A 15853-nucleotide genomic window follows, 5' to 3' on the forward strand; every position below is an offset into this window, starting at 1 on the left:
GCTGGGACGCTGGACCCACGTGACCTGAATCTGGGGGCCAATTGGAGACCGCGACGATCCGGAACAGCGGAACCGCCAAGAATGTATGACGTTAGGCAAGACGAATCAAGCAATTACGTTGTATCCCGTATCGTACCATACCGCTCTGATATCTAGGTTATTTCTGTCACATGAATCGTCTGACGGGACACTACAACCCCATGCAAAGACAGATCCATTAAAAGGTACGCAAGATCCTCCGTTGCCATTTGTTTACAGTACACGAAGATCTTTCACATACACCTAAATAGATAACTTCTATCGGTAGAAATCGAACCTGCAAAATATGTCAGTACCGACGGTAGTAAACGGAAAGAAAGGACAACGTACTTGTCAGCCTCTCCGGCCGTCCGGACTTGGTTGGAGTACGCATCCTCCAAGTCAGACTGGATGATATGGTAGCGGTTCTTGCGAACCGCGCGCAACCCGGCTTCCTGCATGATAGCCGCAATGACAGCGCCTGACAGCGGTTCATTGCGGACGATGAGGGAGTCCAGGTCCACTTCGGGCGACAGAGACATCTTGGACGCGATGGTGGTGAAGATCAGACGACGCTCGCGGCGATCCCGCAGCGACGGGAACTCGATCTTCCGGTCGAGACGTCCCGGACGCAGCAGCGCGGGGTCCAGCGTGTCGGCGCGGTTCGTGGCCATGATGACCTTGACATTGCTGCCCTGATCAAAACCATCCATTTGGTTCAGCAGCTCCAGGAGGATACGTTGCACCTCCCGGTCAGCGCCAGTCTGCGCGTCGAAGCGCTTGGTGGCGATGGCATCAATCTCGTCGATGAAGATAATGGCGGGGGCATTCTCTCGGGCCATCCGGAAGACGTCTCGCACCATCCGCGGGCCTTCACCCAGATATTTCTGCACAAACTCGGATCCGACGACGCGGATGAAATTGGCCGTGGTGCTGTTGGCCACCGCCTTAACGAGCATGGTCTTGCCGGTTCCCGGTGGCCCGTAGAGAAGGACACCGCGAGGAGGATCGATGCCTGGAACGAGTTAGTCTTTGTCTTCCAAGCAGCTAAGTTGATAGATGTAGCATACCAATCTGCTTGTACAGGTCTCCCTGGGTCAGGGGCAGCTCCACGGCTTCGCGAATCTCCTGCTTCTGCATATCCAGACCACCCACGTCGGCGTATGTGACATCGGGCTTCTCATGTGCGCCAAGCATGGCGATTGACGAGTCGGCCTCGGGTGGCAGGATATCCACCAGCGCGTTGGAGTGTCGATGGAGAGCGACGGAGGAGGACGGCTTGAGCTTCTCTCGGTCGAGCGTTGAGAGAATGCGGACAACGTAGTTTGAGCCTGTTGAGGACTGGACGATGCCAGTACTAATGACGGTCAGCGGCGAACCATCGATGCCACCAGCTGGGAATCATACTTTTGGTCGATTGCTTCCATGAATTGCCCGATGACCAGCGGCACGCTCTGTATCCGTTTGATTTCTTCTTGTGCTCGGACTAGTTCTCGTTTCAAACTCCTGTGAACATAGTCAGACTGATATGCCGTCCTGCGCCGCTTGGGTACGAACCTTTGCTCATCCTTGATGTACTCTTCCTGCAGGCGAATGTACCTGTGCCGGCATGTCAGTCACTGTCTTCCATTCCCGACCGATCCACATACTCCAGCTGCCGCTGCAGTCGTTTCAGCGTCGCATAGTCGTCGCCGCTATCACTCCCGGAGCCCTCCAGGTTCTCGATGGCCGGGACGATCGCGTCGGCGGGAGCTGGCCGCTTGTGCGGCGCAGAATTGGGTGTCGGAGTCTCGACGGCAGCCTCCGCCATAGTCGCTTTGCACCGTCTGCAATATAATGCGCTTCTGAAGGTAAAATTCACCGTATTCAGGGAATCAGAAGGTCAAAATCAGCGTCGATGTGAGAGATCGTTGATGCAGTGCTCGAAGCTTCTGGCGCCATTGGCAGCAGCCATTTGGCGTCACTCGAGCTGCCTATCGGTCACGTGACTAAATTTAATGCCTTATGTATCAGGCCAACTGTTTACGGAGGATGGAGGACGGAGCGCTCCATCGTTCCATTCTCATCCGGCCAGGGTCTTTCTCCCTTCCCTCCATACTCCGTACCTAAGGCTCCAGCTGTGTAGTCTCTACGGCCATACAGTTGGCCGACGCGAATACAATGGAACTTGGCCTACAGTCTCTTACGATAACTGTGTGATATGTCAATACAATGCCCAACAGCTCTCCGTGTCTTTGCGTCATGGACTGTTGGGCATTTGAAGCCGCATAAAGGTCCCTGAAGATCCAATCATTGGATTCCTCGTGGTCTCTAGGCGTCTCCAGGACGGGATTTTGTAGATATGTATGTGCCTTGGGAGTCGCTTCCGCGATGATGAATGAATGACTCGCTTTGGTTACGGACCGGATCGGACGGATTCCAGACCTGAGGCATCTCGGCCCGATCCCGCCGTCCATGATCCTTATATCAACCCAGCGGGACACCGCCGTAAGAATTTAAAGATCAGCAGGTCCGCTCCGCTCTCCCTCTCCTATGATTGACCGGGGAAGATCGGAGCCAGCCCGGGCGGCTGGCGGCCGGTCTGGGCTTGGGGCGAGAGTCGGCTGGTCCCAAAACCGATCCCGGTGACTATTACGAACTGTGACAGTCTGATTATGATTAGCTACTAGTATCTACCGCCAAGAGTGGAAAACCCAGTCTACAAAGTGCGGGCTGGCAGTCTGAAATCAGGAAGGACTTGGAAGCGGAGAGCGGCGGCAAAAGCGGCGTGAGGCATTGGACGAGCCCGAACGGGACTAGGCTCGCAGCCGCAAAAAATCTCTGAGGGGAAAAGCTGCATTCTTGGACCCTCGCTTTGAGCGCCGTGTTCCGCGAAACCCACGATTTCCCGCTTGCTTGTTCCAGTGGCTGTTCTCATTTGCTGCTGATTATTTTCCCCCTTTTCCGACTCGGTCGTTCGCGCCGCTGATTTGCCCATCGCTCGGTGGGTTCGGTGTCGTGACTCAAGCTAGCCCTTTCTCCAGCCTCGGACGGGCTGGCACTCTTGCCTCCGCCTGTTCCATTCCTGCCTCCGCCCCCTCCCAATTACGCTCATTTCCGCTGTCTCCGGGAAGAAAAATAGCCCTGCCGTCCCGGTGAGAGCCTAATCAGCCTACTCTCAGCATAACTTCCGCTCTCCCCTCGGACTCCCCCCCGTGCGCCACGATCGCCACTCCCCATTCGTTCCCTGTAGCGACCCGGACCCCTCTTCCGGGCCTCGGTCCGTTCACCCAGCTCCGGTGTGTGATTTACCGGAGATCGGCTGCCAGTCGCAGGCCGGGACATGCGTGCTGAACGCCGCCTGTTGCAACTGTAACAGGCTGTCCGCCCGCCCAAAGAACTTTCTTCGACGCTCGGAGCGGCCACCGCCACACACAGCCGGGTTGCTGCCTTGGTGCCTGATCCCGTGACTCCGGCCGGCCCCAGTCGCAACTCGCTTTGCCTGGCCCGATCCCTCTGCTCTGCGCTCTGCTATTTTGGGAATCCGACCTCATCGTCGTTGCGCCTTTGCTTTATTCCGGCCTCACTAAACCAACCTTGTCGGTAAGTACGCGTCCTTTCTGCCGGTCCCCTACCCTGGAAACAAGCCCCCCGGCGCTCCGAGCGGTGCCAGGTTGCAGCCACTGGCCAGACTGGGGCAATGGCCGCAAGCGCATGTTTCGGTGGCGACCACTCATTCCTATCCCTGTGTCGCCGCGTGCCGGCTCAAGTGTCCAGGCACCCTGGACGCGTCTAGAATTGCGCTTTTCCTGGTGGATCGGTGTTTTCAACTGAATCCGCTTCGGGCGCGCCGGGGTTCTCGCGTGTCGTGTTGTTGTGTTCAAATGGCTAATCAGTGATCGCGTTGAGTGCAGATGGGTTGGTTGATCCTCACGACATGAATGCCTGGCTTTCCGACGCCTCGACCCTACCGAATCAAGAAAATGTATCGTTCAATGGCACCATCGATCCGTCGATGGCATTTCTCCAGCCAAACTCTGCACCGCAGGACCCGTCCCAGTTCCAGCGCATGTTCAACAATGGCCTCGCTCGGAACGTCTCGCCCGGATTCCACACCCCTAATCAGGTGATCCCGTCCAAGCGGCCGCGTCCCGACGACGGTATGACCATGTCACCACGCCCAGCACCTGGTGGTATCGCAGTTTCGCGATCGCAGACTCCACAACAAGTACCCTTCACGAACTTCCAAAATCCCGTGAACGGAACGCAGTTCACGGCGTCGCCGGCAGCATTTCAACATCTTCAGCAACAAGGCGGATCGGCGAACCCGACTCAGTCTCCAGTGCTGCAGGATTTCGACCAGCATGGCTCGCAACGAATGGACACCGCCTCTCCAAGTCCGTTCTCATCGGCGGCCCCTCAAGTAGGCTCGGCGATGTCACCGACGCGGTCGGACCAAGGCAGCCGAGTCAACACTCCGCAAAACAGTAACTTCGTGCCGGGCCAGGCGTTTCCGCAAGGGATGGCTCCGCAATTTTCGCAGTCGCCAGCGATGACGACCGGTGCCAATCCAACTGCCATGCAAGCGATGCAAGCACATCACGGTAATCTACCACAAGGAATATCTCCAGCCGCGATGGCGGCGCAGCAGCAGCGTCTGTATCAGATGCAACTGCAGAATCAAGCACGCCAGATGCAGGCGAATAATCCGGCATTAGCAGGTCGTCCGGGAGTCGGCATGAACAATCCCGCCGGCAACCCGTCGATGGCCGGAATGGCACGGCCGCAGCAACCCATCGGCCGGCCAGGGGGACAGGAAGCGTTCCTCAGGTCGTTGCAAAAGTTCATGATGGCGCGCAACCTGCCATTGGATCTAAATCCGCATGTCGGCGGGCGCCCAGTCAATTTGACCCAACTCTATGCCATTGTAATCAAGTCTGGGGGGTCAAAGAAGATCACAGCGAACAACATGTGGCCGGTCATTGCGCAACAATTACAGTTTCCTGTCATGCAGTACCCTGGTGTTGCCGGGGAGCTCCGAGATGTCTTCATGAAATACCTGGCGCCCTATGAGCAAGCGCTATTAAGCTCGCAACAAAAGCAGCTAGAGCAGATGCAGCAAAATGCCGCGCACAGGCCGCCTTCAGGCGACCTCAACGGGATGCAGTTCCAACAACCGGGCGTCCAGCAGGGCCAGCAGTTCCCAGGCTCGCCGCAAGTGGGCGCGCCCATGCAAGGTCCCGGGCAACCTAATGCTGCGAATGGGTTAGTTGCTCCGCAACAACCGCGGCCGAAAGCGGCGCCGCCACAGCAGCCCCAGCATCGGCCGAGCAGCTCTCGACAGTCGCAAGGGCCACCGGCGTCCGCTGCGGATGCGGCAGCCCAGGCGCGGCCGGAAGTCGCTGCGGACAGCAAGCCGGATCAACAGCAAGATCTGCGTCGACCCATCGATGAGGAGTTCAAGCCGATGGTGTTGCCCGATAATCGCCGACATGGGCCTGTCGTGGTAGACGAGGTCTACCAGCTGGGTGAGGATATCTCGCGGCTGAAGCCGAATGTCCCGTCATTTGGGGAGCTGGGGGTAATTGACCTCCACGCCTTGAACATGTCGCTCAAGAGTGGGTTGCACGCGGAGGTGCGTATGGCGTTGGACACTTTGACGGTCATCTCGGCGGAGCCAATGGTGCAGATCCTGCTCGACAATTGCGATGACCTTGTGGACACGTTGGTGGACTGCGCCGAGGAGCAGGCAGACCTGCTCGCGGAGCACACTGCCGAAGTGTCGGACGTGATGTTGCTGCCTTCGTACGAAGAGACGACGCGAGCCTGCCGGCTGGAGATGTCGTCGCTGGTGGACGTACCCGAGTTTGGCAGCTTGGACTACGAGCTCGATCGGGCGGCGGACCGGCTGCTGTGCATCACGACGATCCTCCGCAACTTTTCGTTCTCGGAAGCAAACTTCAACGCCCTGGCCACGCCCACCGTTGTCAAGTTTATATCTACAATCATACGATACCTCGGGACGCGCCACATGTTCTTGCGGACGCATAGAAACATTATGGACTTTATGAAAGACATTGTGACGTTCCTAAGCAATGTTGCTCACAATATCCACCTTCCCGGCCGGGACGAGGCCCTATCACTGCTACATTTTCTCCTCTCCTTTGCCCCCTTACCGGCGCCGACCCCAGGCCCTGACGGCATCACATTCCCACCATACAACCCCTCGATCCACAAGTACACGCCATCGGCAATCGACGCGCTGGCGAAGCTCCTCGCTCGAGACGATCCCAACCGCATGCTGTACAAGGAGCTTCTCGCCGGTGACGAGCCGCAGGCGCAAGAACTGTTGACCCGGGCATTTGGGCTTGCCATCTGCACGATCCCGGAGCAGCCGCGCAAGCCACTTGTCGTGGCGGAGATGCGCAAGATCTTCCTCATGCAAGGCCTGCTGGCCGCCGACATCCTCGCCGGCCTGGTAGATGGCTCTCTCGCGCGGCAGTGGCTCGAATCCGTCGACGGGTTTGCCGTGCACCTCCACCGCCTATGCTGCCTGATCAGTACGGATCGCGTGCCAGCGCATCCCCGGCAGATGCAGATGCGCAACCACGTTGAGACGGATTTGCAAGCCTACGTGTCGATCTTCAATCGTGGAATCAGTGTCCTGCGGCGGCTGGTTGAAAAGTCGAAGCAGGAAGATCCGTCGGCGCCATTGCACTATCCGTCTGGCGTCCTACCGAAGCGGGAGTCTCTATTAGGAGCTCTACTCACGCCAACACTAGATCGCAATGTTGTCGAGCAATTGGTCATGTATGCCGGGTTGGGAGATTAATCAAACGTCACGAGGGGGAAAACAAAAAAAGCCTTTAAAAAAAAGGGATCATGTCAAATTAAGGAAGGGAAGGTTTTCGTGTGCTACGTACATGGCGTCTGCGTGTGTCTGTGTGTGTGTCTGCGTGTGTCTGCGCGTTATGGAGTGATTCCGATCTGGGGTGTTTTGTGTTAATGTCTCTTTTTCATTTCTTTTTTCAAAGTCAGATTCTGTATGTTGTGTTATCATTATCATTGCAAGGAATTTGTGTCTATTCGGTTGCTTCTCAACTGATGTGATGGTTTCCGGATTCCTCCAGTGTACAGAGTATATATATGCTACATAGGTACCTACCTATATCTTATTTCCTCAAATGCTTTGCTTCATGGGTCAGATGTAATTTTCATTTATTTGAAACGAAGGATCCATAAATTCCATGATTTTTCTCATTCCCTGACTACATACAACAAGGGCATGGCATGGGCAGAGAATAGAATAGTACACCGTCCAGGTCCACATTTCACACGATGCAGCACAGCAGACGCTTCATGCAAAGTGAAGTGAGGAATAAGATGAATCATTCCCGCGGCAACAGAGGACGATAACAATGTGAGAATCGAAAAATCAACGCGCTCCAACGCCGGAAATAAACAATACAAATGTCACACCCAGAAAGAGATGGAAGAGAGGATCCTCCGATGCCACCGTGTACACTTTTTCCCCGTTTTAGTTTTTTTCACTCTTTTTGTTTTATATCGTCTTTGGTCGTTCCGCGTTTATCCCGGATAAGAATGGCATTGCGGTTTAATTTAGAAGTTCCGCTCGAGTAGGAATTTCTGAATCTCGGGTTTACGCCAGCCCTGCATTCTATTAGCCCCAATCTTCGAAGAAAATGAAAGGAAAAGGTCTACCTTGACGATAATATGCCCCGTCAACCGATTAATCGTCACATCCGGACTCTTCTTCTCGCCCGGTGCACCCGTTTCCACGCCCAATGCACGCGCGAGATCCGACCTCAGCGCCTCGAGATCCCCCTCAATCTTCTGGATCTTGGTCTGCCGCTTGGTTCCGCCGGCTTTCGTTACAAGGTACACAGGCAATTGGTTGGAGGGTGTGCGGCGGACAAAGTAAGGAAGGTTTGTGAGCTGAAGCGGAGGAGCCTGCGTCTGAGCCTGGTTCTGGGATTGAGCTTGGGATTGGACTGTCGACGAGGAAGCACTGGCGGGGGATTTTCGGGTGAGTTTGGCGAGGAATGTGCGGGTTTGCTGGATGGGAATGAAGGAAGTAGAGGAAGAGGAGGAGGAGAGAGCGGAGGTGGTCGGATCTAACAATATCAGTTAATACGCGTTGGAATCATATAGCCCCCGGAAAGTTTGAAACTTACGCAATTGAGAAGCCCGCAAAGGCGTTGACAATGACTGCATCGTCATCGTCCTCGTGAGCGTGCTGCTCGTCGACGACAATGGCACCCAGCTCATCCGGCGGCGGAGCGTAGCCGCAGCTGGGCGGACATGTAATGAAGCCATGGCGACGGAAGAAAATGACTGGACAGGGAAAAAGTCTGTCAGTCAATGAGCAAGCTGAATTGGCTCTGCTCGAGAACTCACGGCTTCAACATCAGATGCTCTCGCAAGCAAGATTTGACGGAGTCCGGAAAAATGCCAAGGCTGGATGGTGCTATTCCTGATTAGGAATAGTGTAAATGCGGGCTTCAAGTCTCCCACTTTGATTTTTGGCGAAAAATGAAAATACAGATTTGGAGGACAAGAAAAAGCACATTGAGATCGGAAATTGCAATCATGGCAGACAAGGCCCCCCCGACTGCGGAGTCGTTGTTGAAAGGCGCGGCTCATCCGCCCAAGACGGCCGAAGAGATCGCCAAAGAGTACGACCTGCTGCCGAAGCTCGTGCCGTATCTCGACCGACATCTGGTGTTCCCGCTACTCGAGTTTGTGAGCGGGCAAGATGACGCTGAGAGTCAGCAAGAAGCAGCGCGCGCCAAGTACGAGCTGCTCAAGCACACCAACATGACGGACTACGTGGCGAATCTGTGGCAGGAGATCAACAACTCGGACACGATTCCGGAGGAGTTTGTCAAGAAGCGGGAGGAGGTGCTGGCGAAGCTGCAGCAGTACCAGGACGAGAGCAGCAAGATCACGGGGCTTCTCCAGGACGAAGCGGTGGTTGGCCAGCTGCGCAGCGACAAGGCGGCGAACTTGCGGTTCTTGGAGGAGCAGCACGGCGTGACGATCGACATGGTGAATGTTCTGTACGACTATGGCCGGTTTCAGTACAGCTGCGGTAGCTACGGCAATGCCGCGGAGCTGCTGTACCAATTCCGTGTGCTGTCGACAGACAACGACAAGGTCGCCTCGGCGACGTGGGGCAAGCTTGCGTCGGAGATCCTCACGACCAATTGGGAGACGGCCATGGAGGAGGTGACCAAGGTCAAGGACTCGATCGAGACGCGGTTCTTCAACAACCCGCTCGCTCAACTGCAACACCGCACCTGGCTGATCCACTGGGCACTGTTCCCGTACTTCAACCACGAGCCTGCGCGTGATGTGCTCACGGATCTGTTCTTCTCGCCCGCTTACATCAACACCATCCAGACGAGCTGTCCCTGGATCATTCGGTACCTGGCTGCCGCCGTCATTACTAACCGCAGCCGCGCGCACAAGAACACCAGTCTTTACCAGAAGCAGCTTAAGGACCTGACCCGGGTGGTCCGCCAGGAGGGCTACGAGTACTCGGACCCCATCACGGACTTTGTCAAGGCCCTCTACGTCGACTTTGACTTTGAGGAGGCGCAGAAGAAGCTTAGTGAGGCCGAGACCGTCCTGCGCTCCGATTTCTTCCTCGTTTCGGCGGCAGATGCTTTTGTCGATGCTGCCCGACACTTGATCTCGGAGAGCTACTGCAAGATCCATCAGCGGATTGACATTCGGTACGTTCCCCTCCCTCAACAACAGATTTTCTAGGGCTAATTGGGTATAGGGATCTCTCCACCCGCCTCGGTCTCAACCAGGACGAAGGCGAGAAATGGATCGTCAACCTGATCCGAGACACCCGCGTGGACGCCAAGATCGACTACAAGGAGGGCACTGTGGTGATGAACCACCCGCCGCAGTCGGTCTACCAGCAGGTGATTGAACGGACAAAGGGTGCATTCTTCCGGACACAAGTCTTGAGGTATTACTTCCCGGCAATCCTATCATTCGGCATCAGCTAACCAATCACAGTGCGGCTGTGAAATAAATAAAAAAACAGGGATGGCTTGACTCGGTCTATCTTTGGTCACGTTGATTGATCGATGAGATGATTCGATGCAGTGCGTTGCGTGTGCGGGATTTTGTTTGCTTGTTGGTTGGCGTTGTGTTTGGCTTTTTATTCCTATGTCCACTTTTTCTTTTCTTTTCCAGTCATATCGTTGCCAGTATTGTACTCGGCAGGAAGTACTACCTGGGGCCATGAACGAGGAACTCCTACTAGGTCATATAGAGAGCGAATGAATGAACTGCATGCATGTATGTATACCATTCGACTAACGAGGAAAGCTACGGATGGATGGATGGATCATGGCATGCACATGCGATGTTGACGTGTTCTGCTTCTTCTCGAAGACTGTGGGGGTTCGAGCTCCGCTTTCGTGCTGTCTACCCTCTGGATCTAAGAGCTTAGCCCGATCCTATAGATTATGTACTGGTACCTGAACGGCTGCCCTAGTTCAACGAACGGGTGCAGGTGTATGTTAGACTAGAGATGTGATTTGTCGGTTGAGAGACAAGGGTCTAGAATTTGTCGATCAAATCATTCGAATTCCGTAAAATATTTGGAAAAGTTGACTGCAATAGTACTGGCCTATTTGATGACGACGGTAATTTTTTTTTTTTTCCCCTGAGAACTGAATGGGTATTGCTCTATGGAAATAGCCGATGTTTTTGACGAATGGAGCTGCTCGTCGGAGGGAGAGGGGAGTTAAATTTCCAGGTGGCATCTCTCAAAGTCAGACCACTGCCGTTGCCGTTCGTTTCCCAACATCCAATCCTCCATTGCAATTTAGAAATTATCAATTAGATCGAATCAGTGTAAATGTACCCTGAAAAAAAAAAAAAACCAAACCAAAACCACAGTAATGACCAGGCTAGGGAATCAGAAAACCGCCATAGCAAAAAGGATTCTCGAAAGAGACCCGTTCAACGCCGCCGGTAAGAGTCGTAAGAATCATAACACGACGTCGGCCGTGATTTCCGCGGCCGCTTCCGTTGCTTATTCTCCGGCACGGGAATCGGTTCATTGATGTACGGCTCCCATGTCGGGGACATCATCGGACCAAGGCCGGCGTCGTGCAGCATGCGCGCGGCCTCCTGGCGTTCGTACTCGCGAGAGAGAAGTGCAAGGTCATCGATTTGTTCCTACATCGAGTTTCCTCACGTTAGGGCGTGGGCCATGTCCGTATTTGTTAAAGTATGGACATACTCGGGTCAATGGCATCCCCTTGATCAAGTACCCTTCTCTTCCCTTTCGTGGGAGAAAATAACATCGTCAGGACCGCTCGTTCTCCGGTTTGGTCTTCATTTTAGATGAGGTTCAATTGAGTACCTGATACGTGTACGGCCGTGCAGAGGCATCCGGGCCAAGGAAGTAGTGGATATGGCTCAGTACAACATGTCGGGAGAGTCCGTAGCCAGGGAGCCAGTACTGCTGGTCTCGCGGCATTGGCAGCACAATAGGTCGAGCACTATGCATTCACATATGATCGGAAGGATATCGACGGAAGCGTGTTTGTTGTTTGTTGCTCAAGGGTCAGGGACAATGACGGGAAAAAAAAAAAGGTACCGTCGGGCAGTAGTCATTTCGGTTTATATACCTCGAACCCATCTGGATAAAGTATGGTAGAGGTCTTCCGATCGAATCGGACGAACCGCTGCGCTACTATTAGGATATGAAATCTCGAATTCGCCTCGTGCATTGATCACGAAGGTTGATCCCGTCCCCGCCTCCTCAAGCCAAGGTTGGGTGTCGACGTTCAAGAACCGATCAGTGGAGAGCTTTCCGCCTCACTTCGAGAAAGTGAGGCTAACCAGCCAACCCGACGATGTTTTTTAATTCTTAGTCGGCAGTTAACTGCGGAGTCCGATGCACCACACAGAACCATAAGCGTATACACATGCAGGTCGTCCGGTTCGGCGTTTGCTTGTTTTCAGTAAAATGGCTTCGCCAAATGTCCTGATCTCAATCTGCATGGCAATATGGCGATGAACGCGGGGCGTTTCCCATTGCCGTGCCCTGATTCTGCGCTTGACTCAGAGAATTTTTATCAGATAAGATCGTCAATGAAGCGATTGCGTTTTGTAAAAGAAAGTTTTTGTCTCCATTTCCGTGTTCTGCACCTCGCCCAGCTTGGGAATCGTAATGTTCCATAGTCTGTTAGGGGCTGGAGACTTTTATGGAAGTGAACGGAGTACACAGTCCACAGATTTCGACCCATTTAGATTGTGCAAGAAAGAAACATGCTTCTGAAAACCAATCAAGGAGTCCCACTTGCTGCGTCCAGTTCATGGCGGCATGGGCTAAAGTTCACGGTGTTCTGGCGTTAGCACTCGAAATGGCGGTCTGGACGCGCCGGTGCGGACGGATCGTGAACTTCCACGCAGTTTGGTTCCAGGTACTTCGTACGACCAGGGAAGTTGTAACGGTGATATGTACTCAAATAAGACAACATTGTCTCATTCGCGATGATGACGAATCCCGGGGGTCCTCTTTGTTGATGCCAAAAAGCCACTGATTGATGGTTGAAGAAAAATCGGAAGCGACCAACTCGTGCTAACGATGCAAGACCACACCAACTAAGCCAGCGGGGGTAGATGCAGTGACTTCGTCGGGTACATGTACCTAGAATGTAGTACGGAGTACATCGTAGAGCTACATCCACGGAAATCCATCATGGTCCAACGGCCTTCCTCGGCGCGAGAAGATTGGCTTGGATACCTCTTCCGCGCTTGTTTCGCCAGTTGCCGATTTGGCTAGGCCGCCTGGATGGAACCCTAGTTCCCAGCGTTCATTATACGCATCGAGGATTATTCACGGCTGCCAGTTTGGGATCCTTTTTTCTCGTCCATGCTGTCGATGCCAGACATTTCTCCGAGACATTTCCCACATAGTATGGACATGGGCAATTCTCCAGGCGAGCGGAGTGGGCAATCATTCATTCAGTCTCAGTCTCCGCATTGACACGGCTCCGAGATCATCCAGAACCCAAGTCTAGATCGTTCATCGAGTTACTAATCAGGCTGACGAATCGAGCAGGCTTCGCAGTGGCCATTCAGCAGACCACTCATGAATCATGACGAAATCGATCGTCCTGATAACCACAAGTAGAAGCCTCATCAAATCTCCATGGACGCCCCATATACGGAAAGAATCCTGTGCACGGGAGTAATCAATGCCGATCATCGTCTTCGCTCGCCATTGTTCTTCACGGCGTGAAAATGAGGCGGTAGCCCAAGTGCGTATCTGCCAATAGCTCCGTCGAGCCGGACGGGTACATGTTCCGATATCCAACATGTGTCATTATCATCTATTAGGCCTCATAGTCGACTCCTCGTCTATTTATACAATCATTCGGGTGGCACATATGGATGAATGAGCATCTCGCTGAATCTGTAGGGTATTAGCGTAGGCTGTATATCGGATGATTGGAGCATCACATACCTCTCCAGTTTCTCCTTACCACGGACCTCCTCCACCAGCAGCGGCATTTTCACTACGTTGAAATCCTCGTAGAGTTCCTCGATCTGGTCCAGATACTTCTTCTGCATCTTCCGACGGGCATTACACTGCTCGCACGGGTTGTCCTTCTTCGGGTACAGCAGCTGGTTGACCACGATGGCGTGCGTATCGATGTTGTAGCTGGTCAACTCCTGGATCATGCGCTCCGTCTCATACAGCGACAGGAACTCCGCAATGCAAACGCACACAAAGGTGGTCAGATCGGGGTCCTTGAACTGCGAGTTGACCTCGCTGATAGTCTCCCGCAGCGACTCCATCTTCTGCAGCAGCTCGTCGATGTTCTGACCGCTGCCACCGCGTGAGCCGAGGATCGAGTTGAGCATCGGCCCGAACTGCGAAGACAGCTGCGAGATCTTGGCCAACGCCTTTTCGAGAACCGTCGGGAACTGCAGGAAGCGCAGCGTGTGACCCGTCGGCGCGGTGTCAAAGACAATCACATCGTACGACAGCGACTTGACCTGCTTCAACACCTCCGCGAAGGACATGGCTTCGTCAACACCGGGGATCTGCAATTCCTGTCAGCCTCCATCAACATAAAGATCCTCCGAATAGATCGCCTACACTGTACGCCAGATCCTGCATCATGCTTCCCATGCCGAGTCCTCCCAAGGGGTCGTCCTGCCCGTCGCTATTCGACGCCAACAGATCCTGAATACTGCCATGCGGATCAATCTCCATGGCGCTGAGGTTCGAAAATCCGTCCACCAGACGGGCCTCCTTGCCAAACTTTTGGCCAAAGGCATCGCTCAGGTTATGTGCGGGGTCGGTCGAGATGAGCAGAACGGACTTGCGCACTTTGGCCAGCTGGATCGCCAGCGAGCAGGATGTCGTCGTTTTGCCGACGCCGCCCTTTCCGCCAACAAAGACCCATCGCAGAGTCTTTTGGTCGATAATGGACTGGAGGGTGGGCTCGAGGGCCTCGCCGTCATAGTCTACCGTGGTGGATGTCGCCATGGTTGCCAGTTGGAGGTCTTGCGGTCGGACTGACGGTGTATGCTGGGACGGACCGTCGCTGGACGGGTCGTAGACGAGTTGATGCTTATTGTGTCCTGTTATATCAGCAATCCCCAGGCTTTCACTCGTTCCTGAAGACGTTGAGTTTTAGTCGAAGTTTCCCGAAGCTCGGATTGGACCAATGGGAGCTTTGAGATCTACTTCAACCGCGGTGATGCTCTGATCACTTCTTGACAATGGAGGTATTATGCACATGGTCCCAGCCCGACTTTGGTGTTTTGTCTTGAAGTATACTTTGTACCATATGACTCCAGTATTTTCCTCTTAACAAATGTCATCTGCTTGCTGTCCAGTACTACAGTACGGCAGGACCAAGTTACAGGAGGAGTTCAAGGTAGCACTCGTACCAATGGACGAATCTACCCGTTCTTCTTGTGGTTCCCTGCAGCTTGTTGATATCTTACTGTCTTTGCCCTTCATAGCTATTATCCCTTTATAAGTGTACACAAGAGGGTGAATTCTACCACGTACGAGTAAGGCCAACTGGCCAAGCTTCAGTGGTGACACGTGACTCCAGCCTGCCAGTCACGTGCTCTGCGAATTATGCGGATGAATGCTGCGGTCTCAATTGTGTCGGCTATCTTAATTGACTGATCCAATGTGACGGATCAATCTGCATGAACATCGCATGGTTAATTGTGGTTGCTGCTAATTTGGCTGCTGCACGCCGTTGTCGGGCTAGCAGTTGTAGTTCAGAGTGATGACATTATCACCCCTCTTCCCCGCCTGAAAAAAGCCAGTAACTTGCGGACATTCCGTACTCTACGACTTCCATCTACACCACGCCCCAGACACTAGTCAATGTGTGATTCGTACATGGTGCACCATGTCGCGCGACCCGATTACCTGCCACGTCCTGAACACACTCACCGGCACTCCCGCCGCCGGTCTTCAGTGCACCCTTAGCGTGCTCTCCCCCGAGAACACCGCGCTGCATACTTTCGAGGCGACAACCAATGCCGACGGACGAATCACGCACTGGCAGGCCACTTCCGGGTCCACGACAGTGGCGTCGTATCTTGCCTCTTTGCCGAGTCCCGACAGCCAAAGTGCTTGGGCGATCCGGTTCGCCGTTGGGACCTGGTACGCGTCTCAGGGCGTTGAAAGTTTCTGGCCGGAAATCGAGATCAAATTCACAGTCAAAGGACAGGGCGTTGAGGGACAAGGAGAGTGGAGGCACTACCACGTTCCCGTGTTGCTGGGTCCATGGAGTTATTCCACGTATCGGGGGTCCTGATC

The 15853-nt window shown here is 54.0% G+C and overlaps 9 protein-coding genes across 9 annotated transcripts; 3 read left to right on the top strand and 6 right to left on the bottom strand.

Moving 5' to 3' along the window:
• Positions 1-297: 297 nt before the first annotated feature.
• On the bottom strand, positions 298-1828 carry VTN49DRAFT_5343 (uncharacterized protein; the record flags this gene model as incomplete). Its single annotated transcript, XM_069413390.1, has 6 exons — positions 298-316; positions 370-1033; positions 1089-1375; positions 1426-1524; positions 1576-1617; positions 1668-1828. 6 exons carry the CDS (start codon positions 1826-1828, stop codon positions 298-300), a joined length of 1272 nt encoding a protein of 423 aa, XP_069266578.1.
• Positions 1829-3025: 1197 nt separating this feature from the next.
• VTN49DRAFT_5344 (uncharacterized protein) lies at positions 3026-3734 on the bottom strand (the record flags this gene model as incomplete). The annotated part of the gene is made up of 3 exons (XM_069413391.1): positions 3026-3160; positions 3217-3528; positions 3594-3734. 3 exons carry the CDS (start codon positions 3732-3734, stop codon positions 3026-3028), a joined length of 588 nt encoding a protein of 195 aa, XP_069266579.1.
• A 200-nt stretch (positions 3735-3934) lies between these two features.
• On the top strand, positions 3935-6829 carry VTN49DRAFT_5345 (uncharacterized protein; the record flags this gene model as incomplete). Its single annotated transcript, XM_069413392.1, has 1 exon — positions 3935-6829. One exon carries the CDS (start codon positions 3935-3937, stop codon positions 6827-6829), a length of 2895 nt encoding a protein of 964 aa, XP_069266580.1.
• Positions 6830-6877: 48 nt separating this feature from the next.
• Positions 6878-7389, bottom strand: VTN49DRAFT_5346 (uncharacterized protein; the record flags this gene model as incomplete). Its single annotated transcript, XM_069413393.1, has 2 exons — positions 6878-7019; positions 7274-7389. 2 exons carry the CDS (start codon positions 7387-7389, stop codon positions 6878-6880), a joined length of 258 nt encoding a protein of 85 aa, XP_069266581.1.
• A 228-nt stretch (positions 7390-7617) lies between these two features.
• On the bottom strand, positions 7618-8334 carry VTN49DRAFT_5347 (mitochondrial 54S ribosomal protein mL49; the record flags this gene model as incomplete). Its single annotated transcript, XM_069413394.1, has 3 exons — positions 7618-7668; positions 7720-8132; positions 8193-8334. The coding sequence occupies 3 exons, from the start codon at positions 8332-8334 to the stop codon at positions 7618-7620; spliced, it is 606 nt and encodes a 201-aa protein (XP_069266582.1).
• A 273-nt stretch (positions 8335-8607) lies between these two features.
• On the top strand, positions 8608-10066 carry VTN49DRAFT_5348 (uncharacterized protein; the record flags this gene model as incomplete). The annotated part of the gene is made up of 3 exons (XM_069413395.1): positions 8608-9755; positions 9806-10000; positions 10051-10066. The coding sequence occupies 3 exons, from the start codon at positions 8608-8610 to the stop codon at positions 10064-10066; spliced, it is 1359 nt and encodes a 452-aa protein (XP_069266583.1).
• Positions 10067-11004: 938 nt separating this feature from the next.
• On the bottom strand, positions 11005-11302 carry VTN49DRAFT_5349 (uncharacterized protein; the record flags this gene model as incomplete). Its single annotated transcript, XM_069413396.1, has 2 exons — positions 11005-11223; positions 11288-11302. 2 exons carry the CDS (start codon positions 11300-11302, stop codon positions 11005-11007), a joined length of 234 nt encoding a protein of 77 aa, XP_069266584.1.
• A 2126-nt stretch (positions 11303-13428) lies between these two features.
• Positions 13429-14554, bottom strand: VTN49DRAFT_5350 (uncharacterized protein; the record flags this gene model as incomplete). Its single annotated transcript, XM_069413398.1, has 3 exons — positions 13429-13471; positions 13523-14106; positions 14162-14554. The coding sequence occupies 3 exons, from the start codon at positions 14552-14554 to the stop codon at positions 13429-13431; spliced, it is 1020 nt and encodes a 339-aa protein (XP_069266585.1).
• An 886-nt stretch (positions 14555-15440) lies between these two features.
• On the top strand, positions 15441-15851 carry VTN49DRAFT_5351 (uncharacterized protein; the record flags this gene model as incomplete). Its single annotated transcript, XM_069413399.1, has 1 exon — positions 15441-15851. One exon carries the CDS (start codon positions 15441-15443, stop codon positions 15849-15851), a length of 411 nt encoding a protein of 136 aa, XP_069266586.1.
• Between the last annotated feature and the right edge of the window lie 2 nt (positions 15852-15853).

The sequence above is a fragment of the Thermomyces lanuginosus genome, assembly GCF_041956635.1.
Source record: "Thermomyces lanuginosus strain ATCC 200065 unplaced genomic scaffold VTN49scaffold_34, whole genome shotgun sequence".
NCBI lineage: Eukaryota > Fungi > Ascomycota > Eurotiomycetes > Eurotiales > Trichocomaceae > Thermomyces > Thermomyces lanuginosus.